The 26,090-nt window shown below is 47.3% G+C and overlaps 1 protein-coding gene across 3 annotated transcripts in view; it reads left to right on the top strand.

The window, feature by feature from the left end:
* The window catches only part of pyd (zonula occludens-like protein polychaetoid), a 468,585-nt gene that overhangs the window by 223,362 nt on the left and 219,133 nt on the right, over positions 1–26,090 (top strand). For all 3 annotated transcript variants that reach the window (XM_075693885.1, XM_075693886.1, XM_075693884.1), the window contains exon 9: positions 24,805–24,853. In XM_075693885.1, coding sequence (XP_075550000.1) covers positions 24,805–24,853 — 49 coding nt within the window. The remainder of the gene's footprint in view (positions 1–24,804; positions 24,854–26,090) is intronic.

Here is a 26,090-nt window from a genome sequence, read left to right as displayed (position 1 = left end):
GCCGCCGGCACCGTTCGACTTCGTGAACCCGCCAACGTGGGCGACATGGCTCAGCCGTTACGCAGCAGTTTCAGGACTGACACAAGCATCAGAAGACATGCAGGTACGCTCGCTACTGTACTGCATGGGCCCGGAGGCCCGCCCGCTTCTCGAGACCTTGCTCGACGCCCAGTCACTCGCTTCGTACCAAGCCGTTGCCACTCGCTTCACTGAGCACCTAGTGCACCCGGCAAACGAGCTTTACGAGTCGTCGCAGTTCCACAGACATGTTCAGCTACCCGACGAAAGCGTCGACACGTACCATGAAGAATTGCGCAGGATGGTTAAGCTTTGTAACTATCCATCAGCTGCTGTCGAGGAAAGGCTCGTATGCGACCGGTTCGTCATCAGCCTCCACAAATCCCGTCTCTCAGACCAGCTGTGCCGAAACGCGAAGTTGACACTCCAGGACGCTCGGACACAGGCCCGTCAATCCGAAGACGCCGACAGGGAAAAGGCATCGCCCCAGAACTGCACCAAGCACTCCCATGAGCGCAACCTCGATGCCACAAAAGCTAACAAGTTCCCCTCTCGTCGTCGCTATGGCGCTAAGCCTCGTTCGCCGCAGCCACAAGCAGAGTGCTCATGCGAGCCGTCCACATGTGAATTCTGCGCGCCTCATAGACGTTCAGACTGCCCGGCCCGACGCTCCGCTGGCAACTTCTGCAAAAAGAAAGGCCACTTTGCCGAAGTATGCTGCTTGCGGAAATTGAAGCAGAACAAGCTCAGCTGCGTTCACCTGCATGCTGTTGGGACGCCCGCCGCGGCAAAGTTCATCGACGTCACCATTGACTACACAGCGCAGTTCAAGGTTGACTCCGGAGCCGAAGTATCTGCCGTTCCCAGCGACTTTCCTACGTTGCCCGACAAACTCGAGCAAGTCGACAACCTGCTCACTGACCCGGGAGGACAGCCACTATGCATGCTGGGCTCGTATTAGGCACGACTTCGGTGGCAAGGGAAAACAAGCTGTCAGCGCATCTTCTTGATCCAATCTGTCACTGTGCCTCTTCTGGGACTGCTAGCTCTCCAAGCCCTCCAAGTAGTTCGATTTCTCGATAACTCAACACTTCAAAAGCAACGCTGCACACCGAGCTCTTCAATGGATTGGGCACTCTCAAGGATGAGTACAGCATACGGTTGAAACCTGACGCCGTACCTTTCTCGCTAAGCGTCCCTCGCGAGGTCCCCATCCTGCTGCTCCAGATCGTCCGCCGCGAGCTGGACAAATCATGATCCACAGAGTCGACAAGCGAACACCATGGTGCTCTAGTCTCGTCATCCGGAAAGGCGATGGTTCCTACTGACTCTGCGTCGACTTGGCTCAACAAAACAAGGTCGTCCTCCGGGATCTACACATTTTACCAACTGTCGAGCAAGTTCTTGGCCTCCTCGATGATGCAACAGTTTTTTTCAAAGCTGTACGCGACTGCGAGCTTCCACTAGGTGAAGCTGTCTAAAGATTCCCAAGAGCTTACGATGTTCATCACACCATATGGCCGATACTGCTTTTGCCAGCTCCCCTTTGGCATCACCTCCACGCCAGAGTACTTCCAAAAACAGATGGCAAGGATCCTGGAGGGCCAAGAAGGAGTCGCCAATATGATAGATGATATTCTGGTTTTTGGACACACCCACCAGGAACATGACGCCAGACTGAGCCAGGTGCTATCTTGCCTTGCAAAAGCAGGTATCACATTGAACCAGGACAAGTGTCGTTTTTGGGTACCCTATATGGCCGATACTGCTTTTGCCGGCTCCCCTTTGGCATCACCTCCGTGCCAGAGTACTTCCAAAAACAGATGGCAAGGAGATGGCCAAGACCGAGCAGCGTTACAGCCAGACTGAAAAAGAAGCTTTGGCAACGACGTGGGCTATCCAAAGGTTCGACGAGTTCGTCTACGGCATCCCCTTCGACGTCGAGAGTGACCACCTGCCACTCATTTCACTTCTGGGCGAGATGGAACTGGGCATGTTGCCGCCTCGTATTCAGAGACTACGGCTGAAGACCATGCGATACCAGTTCCGTATGCTGCACGTGCCAGGAAAGTTTGTAGCCACAGCCGCTACGTCGTCGCGCATCACCTACAAGCCACCCACACCTCTAGACACTATCGAACTTTTTGCAGCACAGGTAGTTGGCTGCACGTCGGAAGTCTTGCCACTCAGCCCTAAAGACGGGTGTCAGGCACAAGGGTCTGATGGCGAGTGCAAGGCCCTCACCTCCTACTGCCAGTATGGTTGGCCACAAAAGTCCAAGATACCACTGCACCTCTCAAAGTATGCCTCTGTGGCAGACGAGCTGCACTCAATGCACTGCACTCAATGGAACAGAGAGGTGGTGAGGATACAATCAAGGGCCTGTTTCACAAGTCAAAGGATCCTCATCTGGCTCTGCTCAGCTATCGGGATACTCCAGGAGTCGACAGCTTTAGTCCAGCCCAGCTGTCAATGGGACGTCAACTCAGAACCAGAGTCCCAAAGCAAGACTCCCAGCTACGTCCCAACTGGCCGCTATTAGAGTTGTCGGACAATCCTACCGTGTTACCAGTTGTAGGAGCTGTCGGACGATCTCGCTGCTGCCACCATTTGTAAGGGTTGAAGGTCGTAGAGAGGAACTCGGGAGGAACTAGGTGAACAGGGTTTATTTACAGGATTTACATTTTAGCATGGGATACATTTACAGTCTAGCGTGACTCCCAAACGGAGCCCGCAAGACGAAGGATACAGCAAACGAGCATGCAGCTCACGAGTACATTGATGAGCACAGAGCACGACGACGAGCACACTCTAGCCGCCGACAACAGCTGGTTTTATCCACTTCGTGTTCCCTAGATCCCTAGGTGAAGCAAAACGTTCGAAGTCAGCGTAAACAAGCCGCCTCTCTGTGGGATGTTTTACGAACACACACACGCACACACAGCTTTCAGTGCCCCCTCCGCGGGCAGACAACCTTTGCAGCGCAGTCGTCGTGGTGTCCATTGTCCTGTGTCCCCGTAGCCAGGCTCTAAATTCCAGAGCTGCCGTAGTTTGCAGTTCTCCAAAGGACATTCACGGTTGGTTAGCGCTGTCCTCGCTGGTTCTCTGAAGTTTGCCCCCACCGAAGTGGATCGAAACACGTTAAGCGGGCTGAAATAACTTGCATGTTCCCACCCCGGCACGCCATTCCTAGCAGCTCCTCCATGGCCTGGAAAATCTTGCCTGGCCACTGCTGGCAACCGTTGGGCAGGAAGAGAATGGCTGGCGAGTAAGACGATGGCTTTGCTCTCTGCAACCCCTGCGCACTTGGAATGCCATCAACCATCTCACAACAACTGGCACAGAAGAGTCGATCCCGGCAACACAATACCACTCAGCGTGCAAACGCCCGGAATTAGCTGTTAACCCACCAGGCTTCCTATCAAAATTTCAATGCAAGTCACTCAACTGGGAAACCCCAAATTTTGCCCCAAAATTTCGTGCTGCCAAAGCGAGCGTTCACATTCCTCTTGAGTTCGACCAAACCCGACCGTCGCGCTGCACAAGAGTGAAAGTTTACGCAGAACTAAACCGAAGGCTCTCAACCACCAGTACCCGAACGTAACCTAAGCAGCCTAAGTTCACGAACAGCCTGTTCTTACCGTATCGCACTGGCGTACTTATCTCAAGTACTGTTGCCACAGAACAGTCTGGCCAACTCCATAGGTACGTAATCACAAACGCGCTAGCTTTGTGGTCCCTATTCTAAATGCGTACTTGCATCTTACGCAAACGTTTCATCACGCTTACTCACATTTGTTCCTTTAGTCCATACAGGACACGTTCCTTAAACGAACAACCAAACTTGCGTAACTTACGCAACACAGAGGAACCTTTAAACAAATGTGTCTTCCAATAACTAGCTATACGCAAGCGTACTAGAGAAGTCAGAATACGGCTGCCCTCAACACAGACGAGCAACCCAGTCATAAACCTTCTGCTTCCTTCCGTCTGCACAGGACACGCGCTAATGGACCTAAGAGCTCTTAGTGCAAATCACGCACTTACTGGAAATATACGCGCTTAACCTTAGGAAATAAAAGAACACACAAAAAAAGAAGGTTAACTAATACACACGCGCGTTACCATAGGCCTCTCAACGATGACCTTGACCTTCAGGTTACTCACACCCACAAAAAAAAAGAAAGCCTATCTACTTATTAATGAACACCTCCTGAAACTACATGTTTACATAAAACACCTCTTTCAAACCTTGGAGCTTCTTGAACTAAAAACATAAACAAAGCTCATACCTTTACATATTGAAAGAAACTTAAAACGTGAAATTTTCAAATGCTAAAAAAAAAATTAAAAAAATGTTTTCCTTTCTACGAAAGCTGTCTTGGCCTCCTGTTTCAAACGCTTACGACTGACTCATACTTTTGAGCCGTACTCTAGGTGGTCGCGGTTCGAAAGCTACACTGTCTATCCAGGAACAACAAAAGGGCTGACGCACTATCAGCTCCTTCAAGACGTTACAGTCTCCGGCTGATTTGCGTCCTGGCGCCACGCTTTCATTGCGAACTCGACTGACCTCATCTCGTCTTGCCACCTTGTGCTCCTTCGCCCTACACGCTGAACTTCGAAAAGAACAACTGACCGACAAGGAACATAACTGTCCCGTGCCGTTTGTCCACGTCCGTGCAGAACATGCTTCTCGGTCTCTTTTCAACTGGTGGCTCGAACGTGCTTGATGCGTACACGTTGTCAACGACGACCGCACCTTTCTTCTCCTCGCGCCCTGCCCTTTTGGGTCTCTCGCCGTCTTTGGTTGCGCTGCATTAGTCACCGTCTTTCAGTCTTTATCGCGCTTCTTTTTACAGCGCTTTCTCTTTGAACTCCCTTTCATGTCGCCTTCTCGCGCCTCATGCTGGCCAGTACACATTTCGTCGGCCCGGATCGGTTTCTTACCCGCACAGTCTGAATGATTCCTAACTAAATCATCGCTCTCGTGGCTACCTAGACTGGCGGAGAGCTGCACCGATCCCTGAACAATGCAGTGGGTTTCCCTTGAGCTATGGAGTTCACAATCCTGCGAACTGCTCTCAACTGCATCGTCCAGCTGGCACTTCACTTCGGCACGCAGACCTGACTCGACATGGGTGCTCGCGTCTGTCGGGTCAACAGTGCTCTGTACTTCGCTAGCAACCTCTCTAACATTACAAGTGACGCACACTCTCGGTGACTGTGCCAATTCATTTGCAGCTGGCCTAGCTGCCTCTACAGTGCTCTGTTGGCACAGCACCTCATCGCTCTCACTCTGGCCTTTAACGGCCTCTGTTGCCACTAAGGCATCGTTAGCTGCCAGCACTTCGAGTTTACTTGTGAACGTGCTGCTAGTCTCGCAGGTGTTACTACTTTTCTCGGCTTTCAACTGAAATCTGCTATCGACTTCCTCCCACTTTCGCTGCATCCAGCCTACAAATTTCTCAAGCCACTGTTGACTTCGCTCGATTTCCTGCTCCAAACCTTGAATCTCTTTGTTCAATGCATCAATGTACTGCCTTGTTACTTCTGTTAGGCCTTCTTCCTGCAAAATAATTTTTAGTTCCTGCCTAGCTTTTTCCTGTTCTTGCCTAGTCGCTTCCTGTTCCCGCTTTTTGCTTAGAATTCGGTTACCAATTTGTTCTATGAATTTCAAATCATTGTTACTTGCGAGAGTGGTTTTACGAATCTCTGATTCCTTCAAGTCCTTCTCTACGTCTACCCTGATCTCTTCACACAACCAAAAAAGGTCAGCTCTCGTCAAACACATTAGGACCATGGTCGCTACTTTAAGCTTTGGCTCTGCTGTCACACAACACTTGCTGCGATATCCATGCAAATCAAAATACAAGTAAAAGATCCCCAGCGAATCAAATCCAAAAACACAAAGAAATTGAAGCCTGGTAAATCTTACAGCCAAAACCAAACGCTTACCCACTGAAGTAGCACCATATCACCAGTCCTTCTCTGCCATATCCAGTCAGTTGCAAGAGGTGGTCAATCCCAAGTTGCCTCCAACTTAAGCAGGATACCAGACAGTCACCATGTGCCAACGTCCGTAAGCTGCCGTTGCTGTCTCCGAGTCGTAGGCCGATCTATGAGCCTTAGCCCAATCTCACCGCTGTCAACCAGTTATTAGTTGTCGGACGATCCCACCGCTGTTACCAGTTGTAGGAGTTGTCGGACGATCTCGCCGCTGCCACCATTTGTAAGGGTTGAAGGTCGTAGAGAGGAACTCAGGAGGAACTAGGTGAACAGAGTTTATTTACAGGATATACATTTTAACATGGGATACATTTACAGTCTAGCGTGACTCCCAAATGGAGCCCGCAAGACGAAGCATACAGCAAACGAGCACACAGCTCACGAGTACATTGACGAGTGCAGAGCACGACGACGAGCACACTCTGGCTGCCGACAACAGCTGGTTTTATCCACTTCGTGTTCCCTAGATCCCTAGGTGAGGCAAAACGTTCGACGTCAGCGTAAACAAGCCGCCTCTCTGCGGGATGTTTTACCTCTCTGCGAGACGTTTTACTGCTCTGCGGGACGTTTTACAAACACACACACGCACACAGAGGTTTCAGTGACCCCTCCGTGGGCAGACGACCTTTGCAGCGCAGTCATCGTGGTGTCCATTGTCCTGTGTCCCCGTAACCAGGTGGTCACGCCCGAACCCAGCCAGCGCCTCTAAATTCCAGAGCTGCCGTAGTTTGCAGTTCTCCAAAGGGCGTTCACGGTTGGTTAGCGCTGTCCTCGCTGGTTCTCTGAAGGGTGCCCCCACCGCGGGTGGATCGAAACATGTGCAGCGGGCCGAAAAAACTTGCATGTTGCCACCCCGGCACGCCATTCCTAACACTGGCAGCGAAAGATGTCGGCGCCAAGGATGTGGCTTTCAAGCAGAAGCAGGCCGACAACAATAGGCATCATGGAGCTCGAGACCTACCACCACTCCAAACAGGTCAGCGTGTCTGGCTGTGACCTGATCAAGTGCAGGCTACGGTCCTCAGTCCAGGGCAAAGACCAAGAGCCTACGTGGTCGAAGCGGAGCAAGGTGGCACCCTACAGCGCAACCGGCGTCAGCTAGTGCCTTTTGGGCCTACTGCGTCCGAAGAGGAAACACTACCACTGCAGCAAGTTCCCTGTCAGGAACCTCAGCCTGCCAACGTCTTGGAATCAACGGTCCCCCTCGGACAGTCTGTGCAACAGTCCCCTGCAGTCAGGGACTGCAGTGACGGTGTGATACGAACATGTTACGGCCGGCCTGTTGTTCTGCCGCGCCGTTTAAACTTGTAAAACTTTTTGACGCGTTTCACTTCCCGAGTCCCTCCCGTCTGACCTTCAAAGCTTCAAGGGGGGAGTTGTAGAGGTTGCCACAGTTCAGCCCTGTTTGTTAGGCTGCCACCAGAGTGTGGCTCCCCTGTGACTTGTGTGTGTCTCTATATATGTTCGGGCCCAATAAAGGAGGGTTATTCCCTTTTCATCTAGGCAAGTGGCATAATGGTCCACCAGTTATCTATCCTACGCATTACGTGGCCTGCCCAGATCCATTTTTTTCTCTTACTGTCAATTAGAATGTCAGCTATCCCCGTTTGCTCCCTGATCCGCACCACTCTCTTCCTGTCTCTTAACATTATGCCTAGCAGTCTTTGTTCCATCGCTCTTTGCACGGTCCTGAAATTGTTTTCGAGCTTCTTTGTCAGTCTCCAAGTTTGTGTCCCATATGTTAGCACCGGTAGAATGCATTGATTGTATGCCTTCCTTTTCATTAATAGTTGTAAGCTTCCAGTCAGGATCTTACAATGTCAGCCCTATGCACTCCAACCAATTTTTATTCTTCTGTAACTTTCTTTGTCGTGATCAGGGTCCCCTGTGATTAATTGACCTAGGTAAACATGCTCCTTCATACACTCTAGAAGCTTACTAGCGATCCTGAACTCTTGTTCCTTTGCCCAGCTACTCATCATTATCTTTGTCTTCTGCATATTAATCTTCAACCCCACTCTTACGCTCTATCTGTTAAGGTCCTCAATCATTTGTTGTAAGTCGTCTCTAGTGTTGCTGAACAGAACAATGCCATCTGCCAACCGAAGGTTGCTGAGATATTTACCTTTGGTCCTTAATTCTAAGACTTCCCAGTTTAATAGCTTGAATAGTTAATCCAGGCATGCAGTGAATAGCATTGAAGAGGTTATATTTCCTAGTATGACCCCCTTCTATATAGGTCGCTTTTTACTTTTCTTGCGCAGAATTAAGGTAGCTGTGGAATCTCTGTAGATATTTTCCTAGATATTTGCGTAAGCCTCGTGTATTCCTTGATTATGTAATGCCTCTATGACTGTCGGTATCTCTACTGAATCAAATGCCTTTTTCATAATCTATGAAAGCTATATAGAGAGGCCGATTGTATTCTGCAGATTTCTCGGCTACCTGATTAATGACATGGATGTGATCCATTGTACATTATCTCTTCATGAAGCCAGCCTATTCTCTTGGTTGACTGAAGTCAAGTGTTGCCCTTATTCTATTAGAAGTTATCTTGGCGAATATTTTATACAATACTGGAAGTAAGCTAATGGGCCTATAATATTTTTAATCCTTTAACGTCTCCCTTTTTGTGTAATTGTATATTGTTGGCATTCTTCCAGTTCTCTGGGACCCTTGGAAGTCGCGAGACATTTCGTATAAAGGGCTGCAAGCTTTTTCAGCATAATGTCTCCTTCATCTTTGATTAAATCGACTGTTATTCCATCTTCTCCTGCCGCTTTTCCCCAGCTCATGTCTTGCAAGGCCCTTCTAACATCATCATTAGTTATAGAAAGAGCCTTTGTATCCTGTAATTAAAAATGGTGTAGGATTGGGCTTATTGGTAAAACATACTTTAAAGTTTGAATAACATCGCAAGGATGGCAGAGGGGACGGAATAGAGAATACAGCTCCAACTTCCAACAATTTATTTTCTTTTCAGATAGCACAGCAAGATATATAGCCATGCACTAACACACCAACCATGCACAGAATGCCACGACAAAGCCATACAAAATTCAACATGGCATTGATAGCCTGAGGTATCTGACCTCCTTGTCAGTTATCATCATTGCTGGCCGTTCAAAGTTCCAGACTCAGTATGGTATCTGTGTCAGTGGTTTTTTAGAATTACTTCGCTTTTATCAACAGTCGACTTACATCCATAGGGATGATAAACCTCACCTCAAAAAAAAAAATGCATTTGCATCGGATTATGCATCATCATCAGCAGCAGCAGCCTATATTGATGATGATGATGATGATACATCGCTCCCATATTAAGTGATTTGTTTTTAGCGAAACTTGACAGATCTGTGTCGGATGTGTTCATCAAGACTTCTTAACGTCTTAGCTGCTTTTAGATACGTAGATGACTTTTTAATTTTTCTTGACGGTGATGCTAGTTCGTACGAGTCTGATGCTTTTTTCGGTCTGGACACAGTGCCCAAATGTTTCAAACCACTAGAACTAACCCATGAATTTCCAGAGAATGGTGTAATAAGGTTCATAGACATTAAACTATTTCTGCTCGAAAACTGTTCTTGTTAGATGTACTACCCACGTGGCAACAAGCCACTTCTTCCATTAAACTCCGTGCTCTCTAAACTTATAGAATGTGGAATTGTTAGCTCATGTTGTAGAAATTTCTTAAGAAACTCATGCGAACAGAAAATGATTGACAGCTTTCGTGAGCAGTCTGAATGGTTAACTTCGGCAGGCTGTCCATCTCTTGTACAAGTCTCTGTAGGTGAAGACCTGCTGCACAGCTTTTTATCCATGGTGAATGAAAATCCAGATGGAGCCACTCGGAATAGACAAAAAATTGCGGTAGTCCCATACATGCATAGAAACACGCACAATCTGAAAAAGGTCCCTCAGCATGTTAACGTCAAAGTTGTCTTCTCTGCCCCCTCAGAAATTAGGCAACCTTTGCAAAATAGCCATCCCAGCATCTAGGCCCAAATGAGGCTTATCACTCACAAGAATAAATTAATAGACTGCACAAACAATGGGGTGTATCGGATCTCCCTGTCCTGTGGTAAATATTACATTGGACAGGCGGGCCGATGCGTTAATGAAAGACTGAAAAAGCACAAGTACAGTGTTGACAGCACTAAACAGGGTTGGCTTTCTGCCCACTGCTGCATGTGTGGATGTAAGCCAAGATACAAACAATGTAGTATCATGGCAAAACACAGTGATCGTGTCATGCGTGAAATAATTGAAGCGGGAATAATTCTGTTTAAACTCTCTGTCGTGGTAACTGACAAGGAGGTCAAACACCAACAGAATGCAACATTTCACCTCTGACTCCACGAAAATTTTCTTTGCGATCCCACACGAACATAACTTTCTGTCCTAAGCGATCTTTGAAGCGAAGGCTCATAACAAATAGTGGCACCCGTATTGACAAGAGCAGTAGTATTTACACCGTTTATACACACACATACACCTTGTTCTTAAAGGGAAGCTGAAGAGTCTGTCGAATTCAATAAGACGCTCATATACGGATGCGGGAACCTTATAAACCATGTAGGTAAAATTTGGGTTTTTTTTTATCAATTAGGAGTGACGTAATCGTCGGTTAAAATTGCGCTGTAGCTCCACCCCCCGTCGAATGCCGCGCGCTGCTGCTGACGCTGACGATGCGAGCGGAGACCGGAAACCGCGGTGTTCTGACGTCAACACTAGTGCTCCGTTCCTTCGCAGCCTCCGCGACCGTGCCTGACCAGCTTGTTTCTGCGTGCGTGCCATCGTAATCTGCTTCGATCGACCCTGCATTCCTTTGTTGGTGCGTCTGCATGTATGTAGAGTGGTAGTCAACGTGCGCAGCATCAACTGAAGTGGTGGGCCGATCATGCCGGCTTTCTGTGCAGCCTACGGTTGCACGAACACCAGCGGCCGCAACGATGTTGTCTTCCATTACTTACCACAAGACAAGAAGCTTTTAACGAAGTGGGAGGCTGCTGTGAAGCGAAAGAATTTCAAGCCCTCAAGAACAACAATACACGAACTCGCACAAACCTGGATTTTGATTTACTGCAGCGTCTTCGTGTTAGCACGCTGTACGGAAGGTGCATGTTTATCTCCCGCCCTTGACGCAGGTTTCGTCGCAAAGCGCCGCGAATTTTCTATTTGCACGTGTGTTGTAAAACAGCCAGCAATCAGCTACCATAACGCAGTGCAAATGTAGAGTTTGCATGTGCTGGAAAGCCGGCGCACGCCAGGACGCTACGCTCCCCCCTTCTCTTGCGCACAGCGAGAAACCGACCGTCTCACGTAGCCGACGGAATTCGCCGCCTTTACGACTTCGGTTACGAGTAGTGTGCAGATGGCGCACAGATGAAGGTCACTACACGTACTGTATGAACCGGGAAGCTTTTCACGCGTTTAAACCGTCTTTGTAGATTGCCGACAGCTTTGGACAGCGCACAAATGCTGACGATCGCATCCCCGCTTACGTTCCACGAGGAGGCATGCAGGAACACAACACTACAGTTGTTTGGCCGGAAACGAGCTCACTAGATCGGGGAAAGATCGGCGAGATCACTAGATCGTTTTGCAAAAAACGTACTCACCAAAGAGCATTTCCAACACGAGGAGATCCCAAGACTTCGCTTTCGTTCGCGTCGAAAGCACTGCTTGCACCAGCATCGTTTGCTTCTTCGAGAGGCCGGCTCTTCGCAATCGGCTCGTACATGTAGGGAGTAACGCCGAACTCCTCAGAAAAACGCAGTCTCTCTAAATTTTCCATTACCGTCTCAGAAAAACGGCACCAAACTACCTGGCACCGCGCTTCATGTGTAGCGGCAGCGGTCGGTTCGGACGAACACTAGTGTTGACGTCACGAGGCGCCCGACCAATCACAGGCGGAAACGAGACGCGCGAGCTGGGCGTGTCCGCTGCTGCACTTTTCGTCGAAATAAAATATATTTGCGCTTTCTTTCGCTCAATTTCGATATGATATTCGAATTCGGAGGGTTGGAAACCATTATGTACAGATGTTCACTCATTTTTTCTGGAAAACCTTTCAGCTTCCCTTTAAGCATTTTTATTTATTTATTTATTTATTTATTTATTTATTTATTTATTTATTTATTCGCCTGCACATCATTATCGTAGGGGGGTTAAAATACAGGGGGTCACAATGGAAAAGTATTCAGCAATATCAAAAGAATACATCAGTAAATGCAACATTGTTTAAGCCCCGAAATTCGCAATAGCGAAAGACAAACTAACAAAGTACAGCAACATCTAAAAGAAAAAATGAGTGCACACAGTAGCGTATGTGCAGAGATGAATAGTAACAAAACATTTAAAGAATATGACTCTCAGTAGCATTTGCAATACTAGACGCTGCCATCACTTCATTAGGGAGCTCATTCCAATCAATAATCTTGTTAGGAAAGAATGAATACTTAAATGCATTGGTACGACACTGATAAGCTGTAATTTTGTTAGCAATGTCTCTCCTGGATGAAATGTAATGCGGCTCCTTAATGAACAGTGTTTTGTCAATACCAGTTTTATTTTTGTATATATTGTAAATCAATTTCAATTTTAGGATAATAACAGATGGAGCAACTGGCAAGTCTGACTGTCTTGCGACCGCTTCTCCATCGGCCACACCAGCTAGTTTCCCAGCTGCGGCGGGGAAGGCGACCGACGACGGCGTGGGGATGACAAACGGTGCAGTCGGGTCGGCGGCGGTGTAATGCTGCACTCGGAGACAGGGGACTCATTGCGCGATTGGTACAACCACTGTTGCTACAGAGGATGGACTCGGAATGGCACGGGTGCATCTTTGCACACACGAGCTGTGTATGCTGAAAAACGTGGCGCTCGCTGCAGGCGGCAGCGATAAAAGCGCGCAATATGCCCTCGCGAACAGCAGGCGTAGCAGATGGGTAGGTTCTGGTTGAAACTAAATGGAGCAGGTACACGTGGTGCCGAGATGATTCTGCGGGAGCATGTCGTGGCATCAGGTGTTCCGCAGGAACACGTCGTGGTGTTGAGTAGTACTCCGTAGTGTCATGACAAACTGGTGAGGAATGGTGGCGAGTTAGATTTGCTGGGAGAGACCGAAAGCTCCTGTTATTTATGTGTAGTTCTTCAGAAGGCGGTCGGCACTCGATGCGATGTTCTCGTGACCAGGATGGTGGTTCGGGAATGCACTCGTCAAATGCGCACTTATAACAAGCGTCTACTCCATCAAGTCGTGAACAATCGTCTACTCCATTAAGTCGTGCTAGCTCTTTTTGAGCCACTCGACACACGATCGAGGCAATATTATCACAGCCAGCGACGTCCATACTTGCAACTGTGGTGACGTTGTCCAAGTGCCCGAACTTCAGCAAGATCCTTCGGGTCTTTAGAGCTTTGAACACACAACATTGCTGCCTTAATTTGGAAGGAGTGTTCAGGTTTTCTTTCGTTATTAAAAAATTGTAGACATCTTCGGTGATGCCTTTTAACAGATGTCCTACTTTGTCTTCATCCAACATATTTGCGTTTACAATCCCGCAAAGCTTCAATATTTTTTCAATATACGTTGCACACGTTTCACCAGGCGATTGGGCTGTGCGCGAAAGCATGTGTTCTGCTTTCTTCTTTTTGGAATTGCAGTTGCCAAAGCAGGCTTTCAATTCCTGGCCAAAAGTTTCCCAAGTGGTCAGCACGCATTCATGATTGTCAAACCAAAGTACAGCGGTACCGGCAAGAAAAAATCCAGCGTTCACAAGCTGCGCTGACGTACTCCACCTGTTATGCTGGCTTACTCTTACGTAATGTCTCAGCCAGTCATCCACGTCTTCATCTGTTTTACCTGAGAATATGCATGGTTCCAGCGTCCAGTAGCTAGGTTTCCTTGGTCTCTGGTCGGCTTGAACGATGCCTTCTTCGATGGTGTTCGTTGACCGGCCTGCTTGGGCGTTGGCCATGCTTGTTGGCTCTGGCGGTAGTCCAGCCAGGTGTCTGCTCCCTTGAAAATCTTGTAGGACTGGGTTGTCCAGGGCGTCCAGTACCCAGCACTTCCACCATTTGTTTTGGATGTAGAAGGGATTTATTTACAGTGAAAAGGTTAGGGAAGACATGGAACGGTCTGAAACAGCCGATCACCCAAAAACTCGGCTCTAAAGCTCTATCCTCTGATTGCAACCAAAACCAAACACCAACAGTTTTAGGGTGCCAATAATCAGTAAATATTGATTAGATTACTAAGCTGGGGTTGCTCTCCTGTGAAGAGCTTGAAAGGTTGAAACGGGAGCTGTCATTTATAAAATGCTTGAGTTACAGGCAGTTATGCTCCCGTCACATGGGCACTTTCAATCGTGATCAAGCCTCGATCTGGCTCGGACTTTCAATTGCAATCAAAAATGATCACTACTACACAGTCCGAGGATCGGGATCATGTTAGTTGAGCTCTAATACTTAAAGTGTAGAAGTCCAAAGCAAATAATAAACCTGCTTAATAGGTAAAAGTAGTTGTACAAAATCTTTTTCAGAAAAATAACTTTTTCATTCGTTATCTTAGGTAAAAGATGTAGCACGTCTGCCAATTCTGATCATCTGCAATTCTCAGAACTACATGCATAATGTCATCACTACAAACAGAGATTTACAAAATTATATGTAAATTTTTTTTTTAAATTTGCTGTTCGTGAGAACAGCCATTTTAGGGGGCTATTTCTTGGGCTCTCTTTCTCATTGTACCTCGTTTTCTAACAATGAGCTAGAAGCTACTTACGTCAGTCTCAGATCGCAGTTTGGCAGTTCGATCACAATTGACGCATGGATCACGACCGACCAGATTTGGATTGAGGCTTGATCACAATAGAAAGTGACTGTGTAGCAGCACCCAATCTGGATCGGCTTGATTGCGATCAAAAGTACCCGTGTGACAGGTTCATTACTATGAAACAACACCCCTTTGGGGGCATGCAGTTAGTGCATTCGACAAACACAATCTGGGACTCTGAAGTCAACTGTACAAAACTGTTGCATCCCCACCACACTGGTGAACTCCGCAGAGATCATTGCACCAGTATCGAGGCAAGCACTTATCTTAACATTTGTAGGAAGCTCAAATATGAGCGAGCGAAATGTCAACACACAAGCGGACAGAATTTTTCACTCGGTGCTCAAGCGCAGACATTCGAGGCCATCAAGCAAAGCGCAAAAGGCTGGACAATCACTTCAAACAGATCATAGCATAAATACAGTGGAACCCCGTTCATACGTTTTTCACTGAACCGGGGAAAAAAAATGTAACAGCCGGAAAAACGCAACAGTGAGGAAAGCTCCGAAAATGAATGAAAAAAAGTGCAGCTTCAACTATGGACAATTTATTTCCACATAGTGCACTTAGGACCTAAAAAAAGTCCAGAATGGTGGCTTGCCGTTTCTTTCGCCCGCTAGAAATCACCACACGTTTCTCAATAGCCTGGAAGGCCGCATTGCTGTCAGCATCGCTGTGAGGTGCGAGGTACCTGCAGCGGAGGTCCAGAGCTGCGACGGCTTCTCCAAAGCTACGATTTGGCAACTCCCCGGCATTATGCGGCTCGTGCATCGCAGTCTGTGGCTTCACTTGCGACCGAGTTCCCAACGATCTCGGCGATGCTCTGACACTCTGACGTCACGACGACAGCATCCACGGCGACGTAATCGTCGTATGTGACCGCCATTTTCGCTTTTGGCGAGTTTTGGCCGCGCTTGGCTATGGAACTGGCCTGCGGCTTCTTGCAGCCAGTTCTATAGCCAAGTCCGGCCAAAACTCGTCAAAAGCCAAAATGGCGGTTGGAGCGCGTTGCCTACTTTAGCCCAGGCGGGTTCGGGGGGCTAAGTTGCGACGCATCATGCGGGAACGTTTTCACAGCTACTACGTAACTGCGGGGTTCCTTATACATTGGATCCTATGGAAGCTATGCCGGGACCGGATGAAAACGACGTAGCAGCCGGGAAAACGCAGCAGTGAGGAACGTAACAGCAGGGTTCTACTGTACACCATACTGGGCGCTAAAGGAAAACAAAGAAAAAGAAGTGTAAATGACAAGCAAGATGATGTGAAATGCACACAAGACACCTTCATGAGCTTGAATTGCAAAGTGCAAAGGATAGATGCACATGCATAATGATCAAGTGCCAGAGCACTCCAGCGCGAGCACATACAATGTTAAAATGAGAATGGTTCACTTTCATGCTCATTGAGCCATAGGTCAACACTTTGCGATGTTGATCCAGCCACTATCTATTAGTGGACCTGAAACAATGGCGCTTGCCGCACCGTCGCCCATGCCCGCAGCCGTATGGCTGCTTTGCTGGCCTTCAATTCAAGGCCAGTCATGTCGGCACGATCACATGATCAAGCATGGCTGCACCCATAGGCTGCAGCTAGAAATGGTCTATACAGTAGAACTTCAGTCTAACGAAGTTGTACTTGCAGTGAAAAACTTCATTAAATTATGAATTTAATTATTTTGAGGTTTTAATGTTTCAGCGGTAAAAATAGTTTTACGAATTCCCAGAACATTCCTGGTGGATAGTGTCATGTCAGTAATCACCTTTAAACAAAATGCAAAGTTGGCCCATAATAGTATGGCTTTGAGCCACTCAGGGCATGCGGTGCAGATAGTGTCTAAAGCAATGCACCGCGTGCCTCATGGCATCTGAGATAAGCATTTTCCGTTGCACGGTGCCGTGAATCTCGGATGCCATAGCTGACCCACTTAGTGCCCACCGCCTTCATCAGATGGTGCTCTCAAATTAAAAACAAACATGCAAGATACGGATATTCACTCTGAGAGAAAGAAAAAAGATAGGTTGCAGTTTTGTTAGAAAGGTGGAGAATTGATGGCGACAGCAAAGCAACAACTACAAGAAGTAAGGTTTGCAGCCTCATCGGTATCACGTGCGGCCAGGCAAAGATCACTCGATGTCCAGGAACATGCTGTCGCAACGTGAGCGAACACTTTGCACTGTGCCTCGGAAACTTGAGATTACGCAACCACCAACACTAGACATATGAGAATTAAATGTGCATGAAGGCACCAACAATTCCGCCTTTATCTTTTCACTTGCCGAAGATAAAAGGGACTGGAATTACCTGATAAAAAGCATGGAGATTATTATTTTTTTATTCAATACAATTCTTTTTTCAAGTACAGTCAAACCTCAATATATTGAACAGCGGCAGTGATCTCGAAATAGTTCAACATAGCCAGAATTTGATATATAAGATCGTGTAAAAAAGAAACGCTTCAAGAACTTCTGCAAATCAATCAATGAACCAAGGCCGCAATCGGGGATCGTCGTTCAGAGTGCGCATTCAGGCCATGCCGACTTCGTCCGCTGGGAGCATGCGGTCGATTGTGCTGCACACAATTAGCGTAGTCCACGCCCATTTTGTCAGCTGTGCGAAGTCAGCACGGTCTAGGCCAATTGCGCGCAGCGCAGCCGAACGCGGGCTCTGACCAATGATCCCTGATCGCGCCCCAATCGTGGCGCACGAAATACTCACTTAAAGCTTCACACAAAGTATTTATTTATTTGGCTGAAAGTACTGCAACAGTGTCTAAACGATCCACAAGTGATCGACCGGTGCCTTCTTTTGCGCCGCAGTAGCGGAGTAGAAGGTCCAAAGCAGCTACAGCCTCAGTTGAAGTTGGAGGCGGGAAAACATCAGCACTTAGGGATCACCCTTGGCAGCGCCTTCGTTTGGCCGCTATTTCTGCTGCGATCTCCATGACCGTCAATCGAAGCATTTTGAAACACTGTCAATAACAAAGTATCAAGTGGCATCTACCAAGGCGTCTATAAGTGAGCCCAGTGAACGCATGCTGTCACACGTCTTTGCGGATGCAAACAGCAATTTCTTGTCAGGCACGGCAGGCGCAGAGCATGGCACCGAGGAGGAGTCAGTGTGACAAATGTAATGCATCGTTGACGTTGTCTAACTAGCCAAGCCACCTCGTGTGTAAGCCACTACGTTCAAATGGAACTCTGGGCGCAATTTATGTGTGCAGCTATAGTGCGCAGCAGTCGGGAACGCCTGTTGCGCCACCACTATCTTCGAGAGTGTTGCGGGGAAGCTCACTGTCACTAGAGCGCACGTGGTCTAGGGTGGCGGAGTTCGATATATCCATTTTATGTCCCAACCCCGTTCGAAATAAAAAATTCTAAATACATGCATTTTTCCAGGTGATATAGAAAGTGTTCGATATTGTCATGTGGTCGTGACGTCAGAGAACAGAGTAACAATACTGTGAGAGGCAAAACTAGCTTTTATTGGGCGAACCTGTGCCCACAAAACATGCTACACTTAAAGCAAGAGAGTGGTGAACACAGTTGGCGATCGTCGAAAATCTGATCAACGGGTCAAGCGCGTCGGCTTTTGTACATCAATTGTTGAATGTTCCAGACTAATCGCTGGGACCCGCGCACCTTCCACAAAGTTCTACATTATTCGCGTTGCGCACACATGCAATCAGATTACACAAGTTTTGGTCACAGACAGTGGACGGAACCATCGATAACATTCCAGAAACTTCCCACACAGGCAAGCGCGTCCTGCGCTGTGCGATAACATTTGTTAGGCGGTGAAACATGCCGCCCGATAAAGACAAGTACACGTGTCATTATATTGAGGTTTGACTATACAGCATTAACCACCCTCAAAGTATTCTCCATTGGTACTGATGCACTTGTCCAAAACATTCATTTCATTGTTGGAAGCACCTTGCAAATTCGGCCTTTTTTATACAGCTGTCAGTGCCGTCATGACATTGCATTTGACTTCGTCGACATCGGCAAAATGCTTGCCTCTCAAGTCCCTTTCCATCCAACCGAACAGGAAGAAGTCCGCGGGAGCCAAATCTGCCGAATAAGGCTCATGGGTCAAGGTAGTCACCTGCGTTGAAGCCAAAAACCGGCGAACACTGAGAGCCATGTGCACGAAAACATTGTCAGGATGCAGGAACCACTCACCGGAATGCCACAAGGCCGGACATTTCTGCACCACACTTCTGTGCAGCCGTTTCAACGCCTCCAAATAGAATTTTTGGTTGATGCTTTCGTTTTGAGAGATGATGTCTGAGTATACGATCCCTCTGATGTCAAAAAACAACAACACACACACACACACGCAAAAAAAAGAGATCAGCATCGTCTTCAAATTCTATTTAACCTGACAAGCTATTTTTGAACGAGTGAGCTAGGTGTGTTCCATTGACTTGCCTGTTGTTTACTTTCATGATCATACCCATAGCACCGTGACTCGTCAACTGTGATGATTTTGTTGAGAAACTCTGGATCACCTGTGACCTTGTCCTTCATTGCACGACAGGCTTCCATGCGATGATCCCTTTGCTCTTCAGGGAAAAGTCCGGGCAAAAACTTAGCAGCCACTTGTTGCATTCCAAAATCGTCATGCAAAATGCGCTGAATGAAGCTCCAGGATAACCCGGATAAGTCTTTGAATTAGTTGTTTGTTCTGCGTCATCTTTCCTGATGAAATCACGGATTTTGGTGATGTCCTCGGTTCGCACACTTGAAGGACAACTGTAATGGGGCTGATCTTCAATGGTCATTTCCCCCCTTTTAAACCGAGCAGACCACTCGTACATTTGTGTTTTACTGAGAGCATGTTCTTTGTTAGCTGTATGCATCATCACAACATTTCTGCTGCGTTCTTGTAGAGTAAAAAAACAAAACTTCACAGTTGCACGTTCATGAGAATCTGCCATTTCTTCATGCCACGAGTGCACTGCAGACACCCACGCAGAACTGCCAAAGAAACTACATGCGTCGTTGTTGGTTGACGCCATTTGGCATACTGACTCGGGAACGGCCCTCCCACAAAGCCCCAGCAGCGCAACCTCATAATACAAGTACATGATCGGCAAGAGTACAATCCCGGTTATTTTGGATCCCCCCTTGTACGGTGTGCAGCCCACATATGGACAGCGATGCGCAGCTACCAGCTACAGCCTAGGGTAGATGAGATAAGATGTGCACTAGGGGGCAGGCCGGATAGGCATGCATCCTCTACCTCCCTTCCATCTCTAGCGTTTGCTTGATCACATTACGGTGTGCTTGCCCCTTCCCACCCCCCTTGCACTCAAGGAATCGTCAGCTCTCGTGTTTCTCCAAGGGTTCTGTGCTGACGTGTGCCCGCCACCTCCACAAGTTATTATGCCACAAATTTCACAGCGCTGTTTCCTGCATACTGCATCCTGGTGCGTGCACTTCAATGGCATTTTTGCTGCTCGAACTTTTCATGGGGAAGGACGCTTGCAAATAACTTTTTCCTCAGCCAACATTTTTATAGTGTTTTGCTAGATGTACCAACCATACAGGCTTCAAGTACATACTTCAAACAGCCAAGGTGTCCGAAATTTCGGTCACCCTTACACATTAAGTCTGTGGGGCTAGTGGTGGTGGAGCAGGGCTGTCCGAACTATCATGTCTAAATAATCAGTTGTTGACTGTATATTCGTATCAGCAAGTTCAGGGGTGGTTGCACTGTTGCAGTTCATTTCTCTTTTTAGACAAGCCTCACTCCTAATGGTTCACTTGTAACAAAAAAGACTTGTGAGGGAACTAAAGACCACACAGTGGCCTTTAGTTTGATATCCGCACAGTAAGTGTGCATATCATTTGGCTATTGTTAAGAGACAGCAAGATCGCAATGGGGATTAGAGAGCAAACGGGAGTGGCTAATATTTCGGTTGACACTAAGAGTAAGAAACTGAGTTCGCCATGTGGAGTGGATAACTGCCGACCTGTTAGAGTAACAGCTTTTGGGCACCCTCAGGGACGGCATAGGATGAGGTCAGGAAGTTTGCTTTCATATTATGATGTCTGCTGACAAGAGGTCACTGGGGATTGCTGCAGGAAGAGGCTTACCATCAGTAGGCTGTTGATGATCATCCCCTGTACCCATTCTCATTGAAGGGGTGTGCACTAACCTGTGCATATGGCATGTGAAAAGTGCTGTGTATGAAAAAGTGATTCAAACACCCTTACTTCAACTTTTCCGAGTGTATGTGTGTCAATGTAGCTTTTATTCTGTGTAAGGTGGTCTGACGCAACACTAGGGGGTATTCTGCATCAGGGTGTCTACCACCCGGGAAAACCGGGAATTCTCAGGGAATTTGAACAGTCTGGAAAAACTCGGGGAAAACTCAGGGAATTTGTGCTTCTATCAGGGAAAATTAGCTGTGACTTTATTGAAAGGGAACGAAAGTCGTGTTAATGCTGGCTCCAGTAACAGGAATCGCAACGAATCGTCATTGACGCCGTGTCATCGGCACGATATATTGCCAGAGTGGTTAACGACCGATTTTCTAGACGCCCGATTTTTCGGACATGCCCGATAATTAGCACGGCTTTGCGGCACCACCACGTACTCCATATAGTCAATGTTGTAGTATAGTGTCGCCCCCTGCCAGATCTCTGTGTTATCATACATTTATGTTTTGTAGTAGTTTAGCTAGATGGCGCACCCCCCTTCTGTCATGTGACGAGCTGGAACCAATCAGGAGGTGTCATCTGGCGTGTGAAGTCCTATTTAGTAATAAACGGCCGCTAGCCGGCTGAGTCTTCGTTCCGGTTTCCTCAGGAGCAGTTAGCTCCGAGTCTCCTTCACTGCGCCGGCGCTCGCCGCGCGTTCGCTGGCCGGGGGCCCGCACTTGCCTGCCGCTGCCGGCACAACAAATGTATATTGCCCTGACTGCAGGTCTGAAATGGCATTAATGAAAGCCGCCACCGCCGCTATTTTGATTATCTCGCCGCCTCGAACCGGCACTCTCGCACGCAGATCCGCTGGCAGCCGTAACCACCACCGCGGCAACGTTAGGCCTAGCTGCTTGTATGTTCGCTATTAAGCTTCTTGCCGTGCGGTGCCGTGTTTTTCATTGAAAGAATTCGCCGCTATCACCAATGGCGGTGATAGCGGCGATCCAGGACTGCGACGTCATCGAGCGCACCGACTCCGCCTTTCTAATCCTCGCGATTGGCTTTGAAGCTCGCAGAGCACAGCGCGTTGTGTAATGTCAGCCTCCGAAAGTTAGCTTTGCCTCAGTACAATAGTGTTAGGCGGTGAAACGTAACAAGCGTGGGAAGGGGCAATTGTCACGGGACACAGTATCTATTCCTTAATTATACACACGTGCACCCCCATCTCCTGTCACAGTACGAGCATTGATATGCCTAGTAAGTGTAGTGGCAGGCCTTAAGAGCTTTTTCGGGCGATTCAATGGCGGCCTTACAATGTCTTCTGTCATATCTTCGTCACGGGTCATGTGAACAACTCGTGTCGGAGATACGAGAAATGCACCATCACATGATCACGAAAGGACACGACGTCGTGTTTCAGTGGCTGCCTGGTCATTGTGGTATCTCCGGCAACGACCTCACTGACGAAGCTGCTAGGAAAGCACACGAAGGAGCAACCCTTGTTTCTATACCTTTATCGCGGACCGACGCAGCCCAACACTTTGGCAAGCTAGCGCACTCTTTGACATTGGAGAAGTGGCACACACCTGAATTCACTCAACATCGATTGCATTCCCTCGATCCCTTTATGCAACTGTGGCTGTTACCAGGTCTTCCGCGAAATGAGGAAACAGTGCTGTGCCGCTTACGTTTGGGCGTCGCATTCACCAATGCATATGCATTTTTGATTGGAATGGCTGATAGCGCCGAGTGCAATGCCTGCGGTGTCGAGGAAACCATAGAACACCTACTGTGCTACTGCCCATCTTTTGAAGATGAAAGGCAAGACCTCTGCACAGCTCTCAATCAGCTAGATGGAAAGCCGTTCACCTTGAACAAGATCTTGGGACCATGGCCTCACATGTCGCAGCTACAAAAGGCCACAAAAGCGCTGCTGCGATATTTGAAAGATACCGGATTGAGTCAGCGTCTGTGATCCGGACTGAGTGACCGACTGATATCCCCAGTGGACTTTCTCTTTTAATCTTTCTGTCCCCCTTTCCCTTTCCCCAGTGTAGGCTAGCCAACCGGGCTCAGTCCTGGTTAACCTCCCTACCTTTCATTTATCATTTTCTCTCTCTCTCTCTTTTTTCGGGCGTGCCTGTGGCAATTTTAGCCTTTAAGGGCAGTTAAAGACAGGCATTCATTATTTTTGGACTGCCCAATTTTCGGATGTTTTTTGCGGCCCCTAGGGAATCCGAAGAATCGGACGTTGACTGTACAACTGACCAAGAGGATGCTTCAGATGATCCATGTGGTGAAAGCGTGGTAGAAGGAGGATGAGAACAGAAAGGACCGACGCACTGAGGAATTAACGGGAAAGGAAGGGTGCCGCCGCCTTTTTGAAGGAGCTTGAGCTAAAAAAACTAAGTGTTGACTGACGCTGAGATACAGGTGTCCCTCATCCAAACCAAAATAAACTGTTTTAAGCAGTGAAACCCAACACTGAGATGTTGTGTACGGGCTGAGAGTAAGTCAGGACAGTTGAGGTTGACTTCCCAGCTGCTGAGAGAGAACCTTAGTTGTGACAAAGTTCAGGGCCTCATATACAGTTGAGCTTGCTATCAGTTGATAGAAATAGCTCATATTAAAAAATATTTACTTATGTATGCATCTCCTTTTCATTCGTATTTGAAAATGTTCGACTCAATTTGGAATGGGCTTTACCATTTCTTTCGCTGTGCATTTTACTAACACCTTCCCTCTGTTTTCTTTTTAAATAAAATAGATATTAATCCTTAGGATTCAAACTGGATTAAGTCAAATTTTTTTTTTTTGTTTCAGCATGCTTACTACAGAGTGACAGCATCAAGCAACGTGGTGTCAGCCTGTCTTGACATAAAACAAAGTTCTGGCCCATTCAGGGAATTTCGCAAAGGTGCTCAGGGAAAACCTGGAAAACTCAGGGAATTTGGAAATGTCAACTTGGTAGACACCGTGTGCATGTGTCCACTTGTTGGACATGCCCATTTCGTCTGCTGCTGAAGTGCTGATTGGCTGGGTGCGCCATCTCCTTCTGATGCACACCCAAGCCCAGCCAGTCAGAACTTCAGCAGCAGACAGAATAGATATGTCCGCTAGGTGGACTATTATAAAATATCTCCCCTCCCCGTCCCCGTATATTGATGGCTTTGCACTGCAGTTGATGTGGGAACAAAAGGATTAGTTCGAGCACACGTGTGCTTTTGCTTTTTTCTCAGAAAAAAAATGATAGTTTATGGAGTAATATATCATGTATGTTAGAAACACGGTTATGCAGAGTAATAATGCATGTTATTGCAGGAACTTGAGCACACATTGTATTGCACACATTTAAGAGTGACTGAGATGAAGGGCTGTGTGAAAAGCACATGCTATTAGGCTGCTAATTAGATAGCAGCAGTTTTATTGTCATTACATTTTTCATTTTATTAGTGGCTAACATGGTGCACAGGTGTTGATCACCTTTTTGATGATGATGGTGACTTATAGCTGGTAAGGTAGGCATAAATGAAAGAATGAATGTACCTGACATGCTGCTGAGGGTTGTTTGTGTTCCTTCTGGTGCCTTTGAGAATGTTGCCTGCTAAATTTATTATGCCACAATTCATTGACTCACTTGCATACAAACCATTTTAGTGGGAAAGTCACAGTCATCACTGATCGGCTTAATTGGGCTAGCAGTTGGCAGAGTCACAGATGAATGGTGGAAAATGCTGGGTTCAACACTTGATCCTGTTTGACTGTGCCCTAATTTGTGTGCAGAGTATGGCCATGAAGGGGAGGAGGACCCATTAGCACGAAGGAGCTCAACGTAAGTCAAGCTGAGACAGAATATCTATTTGGTGAAACAGTCTTTCATCAAGGAAAAGCCTTATTTTCTGCACAGTTCATAAGGAAGTGCTTATGTGTGTCCTGTCTGCCTTCTTTTCTTCCTTATGAATTGTGTGCAAAATACAGCTTTTCCTTGGCGAAAGAACAAGTGAAGACATGTTCTGAACTTGCCAGCTGCAAAGCAATGCACAATGTTATGACACACATGCGACACACCAACTTATGACGTTTTGATGATATTGTGTTGTTGCCAGGAGCATTACAATGTTCGTACAGAAACAGATGGCATCAGCAACAATGTGTACCATATGTACTCTCGTAATGGATGCAGTTATTAAAAAAAAAAATGAAGCAAAGTTGGGGGGTGCATTTATTATGTGAGTAAATTTTATGTAAACATTTTCAAAACAGCATAAATTGAAAAGTAAGACAGTAATGATGTGAAAAATGCATTAGATAACTTATTTTTGCAGTAAAAATATACGTATACTATTTTCAAACCATAACAGCATTTTTATTGCACTTCACAACCACTTCGAACCAGCAGACCTGTCGCCCAGGCCGCTGGCTGCTTCATCCACATTGTTGATCTACAACAGCTCATTCTCACAGCTGCTTCCGGCCGTCTGCCGATGTCGCAAGCATCACACTGAAGCACCACTTTTCGACACTTGTTGTTTTGACAAGCGCGCTATGTGTGTCTCTTTCCTCAATTGTCCTGCTCATTGGTATGTGCAATTTTACCAGTGTCTGTTCAGCGTTTCCATTTTGTGAGCAGATAAACTCTGTCCAGCAGCAGGCATATAACTCAACTTAAGGCCTGTCACACACAGCGAAACAGTCAGAAAAGAAAAGTTGGCATGTGTCTCAGCCGCGGCGGCTTATGGCTGTAAGCGCGACTAAGCGCATACGCAGCCGCGCACCCTGCTTTAGAGGTAATCTGCAGCGTGTGCAAAGAGTGCGCGTGGCACCATGTAAGCTGCTGTACTGCGTGTTAAGTATTGGAGGTTGTATAACCTTGAGTTTCTGTGACCCATTGGAGCGAGAGACAGACAAAGCAGTCCCTCCCCACTGCTGGCACTTCTCCTGATAGCGTTCTCCCAACGCAGGCGATGCTATCAGTCGTGGGGGTGGAGTGCACATGAAAATGTGGCTGGCTTTGCTTAATTCATACCACTGAGAAGATATTGTTGTCGTACGTGGCATGACACCGTACC

Source organism: Dermacentor variabilis, chromosome 5 (assembly GCF_050947875.1).
Source record: "Dermacentor variabilis isolate Ectoservices chromosome 5, ASM5094787v1, whole genome shotgun sequence".
NCBI classification, from domain to species: domain Eukaryota; kingdom Metazoa; phylum Arthropoda; class Arachnida; order Ixodida; family Ixodidae; genus Dermacentor; species Dermacentor variabilis.
This window is presented reverse-complemented; position numbering and strand designations above follow the sequence as displayed.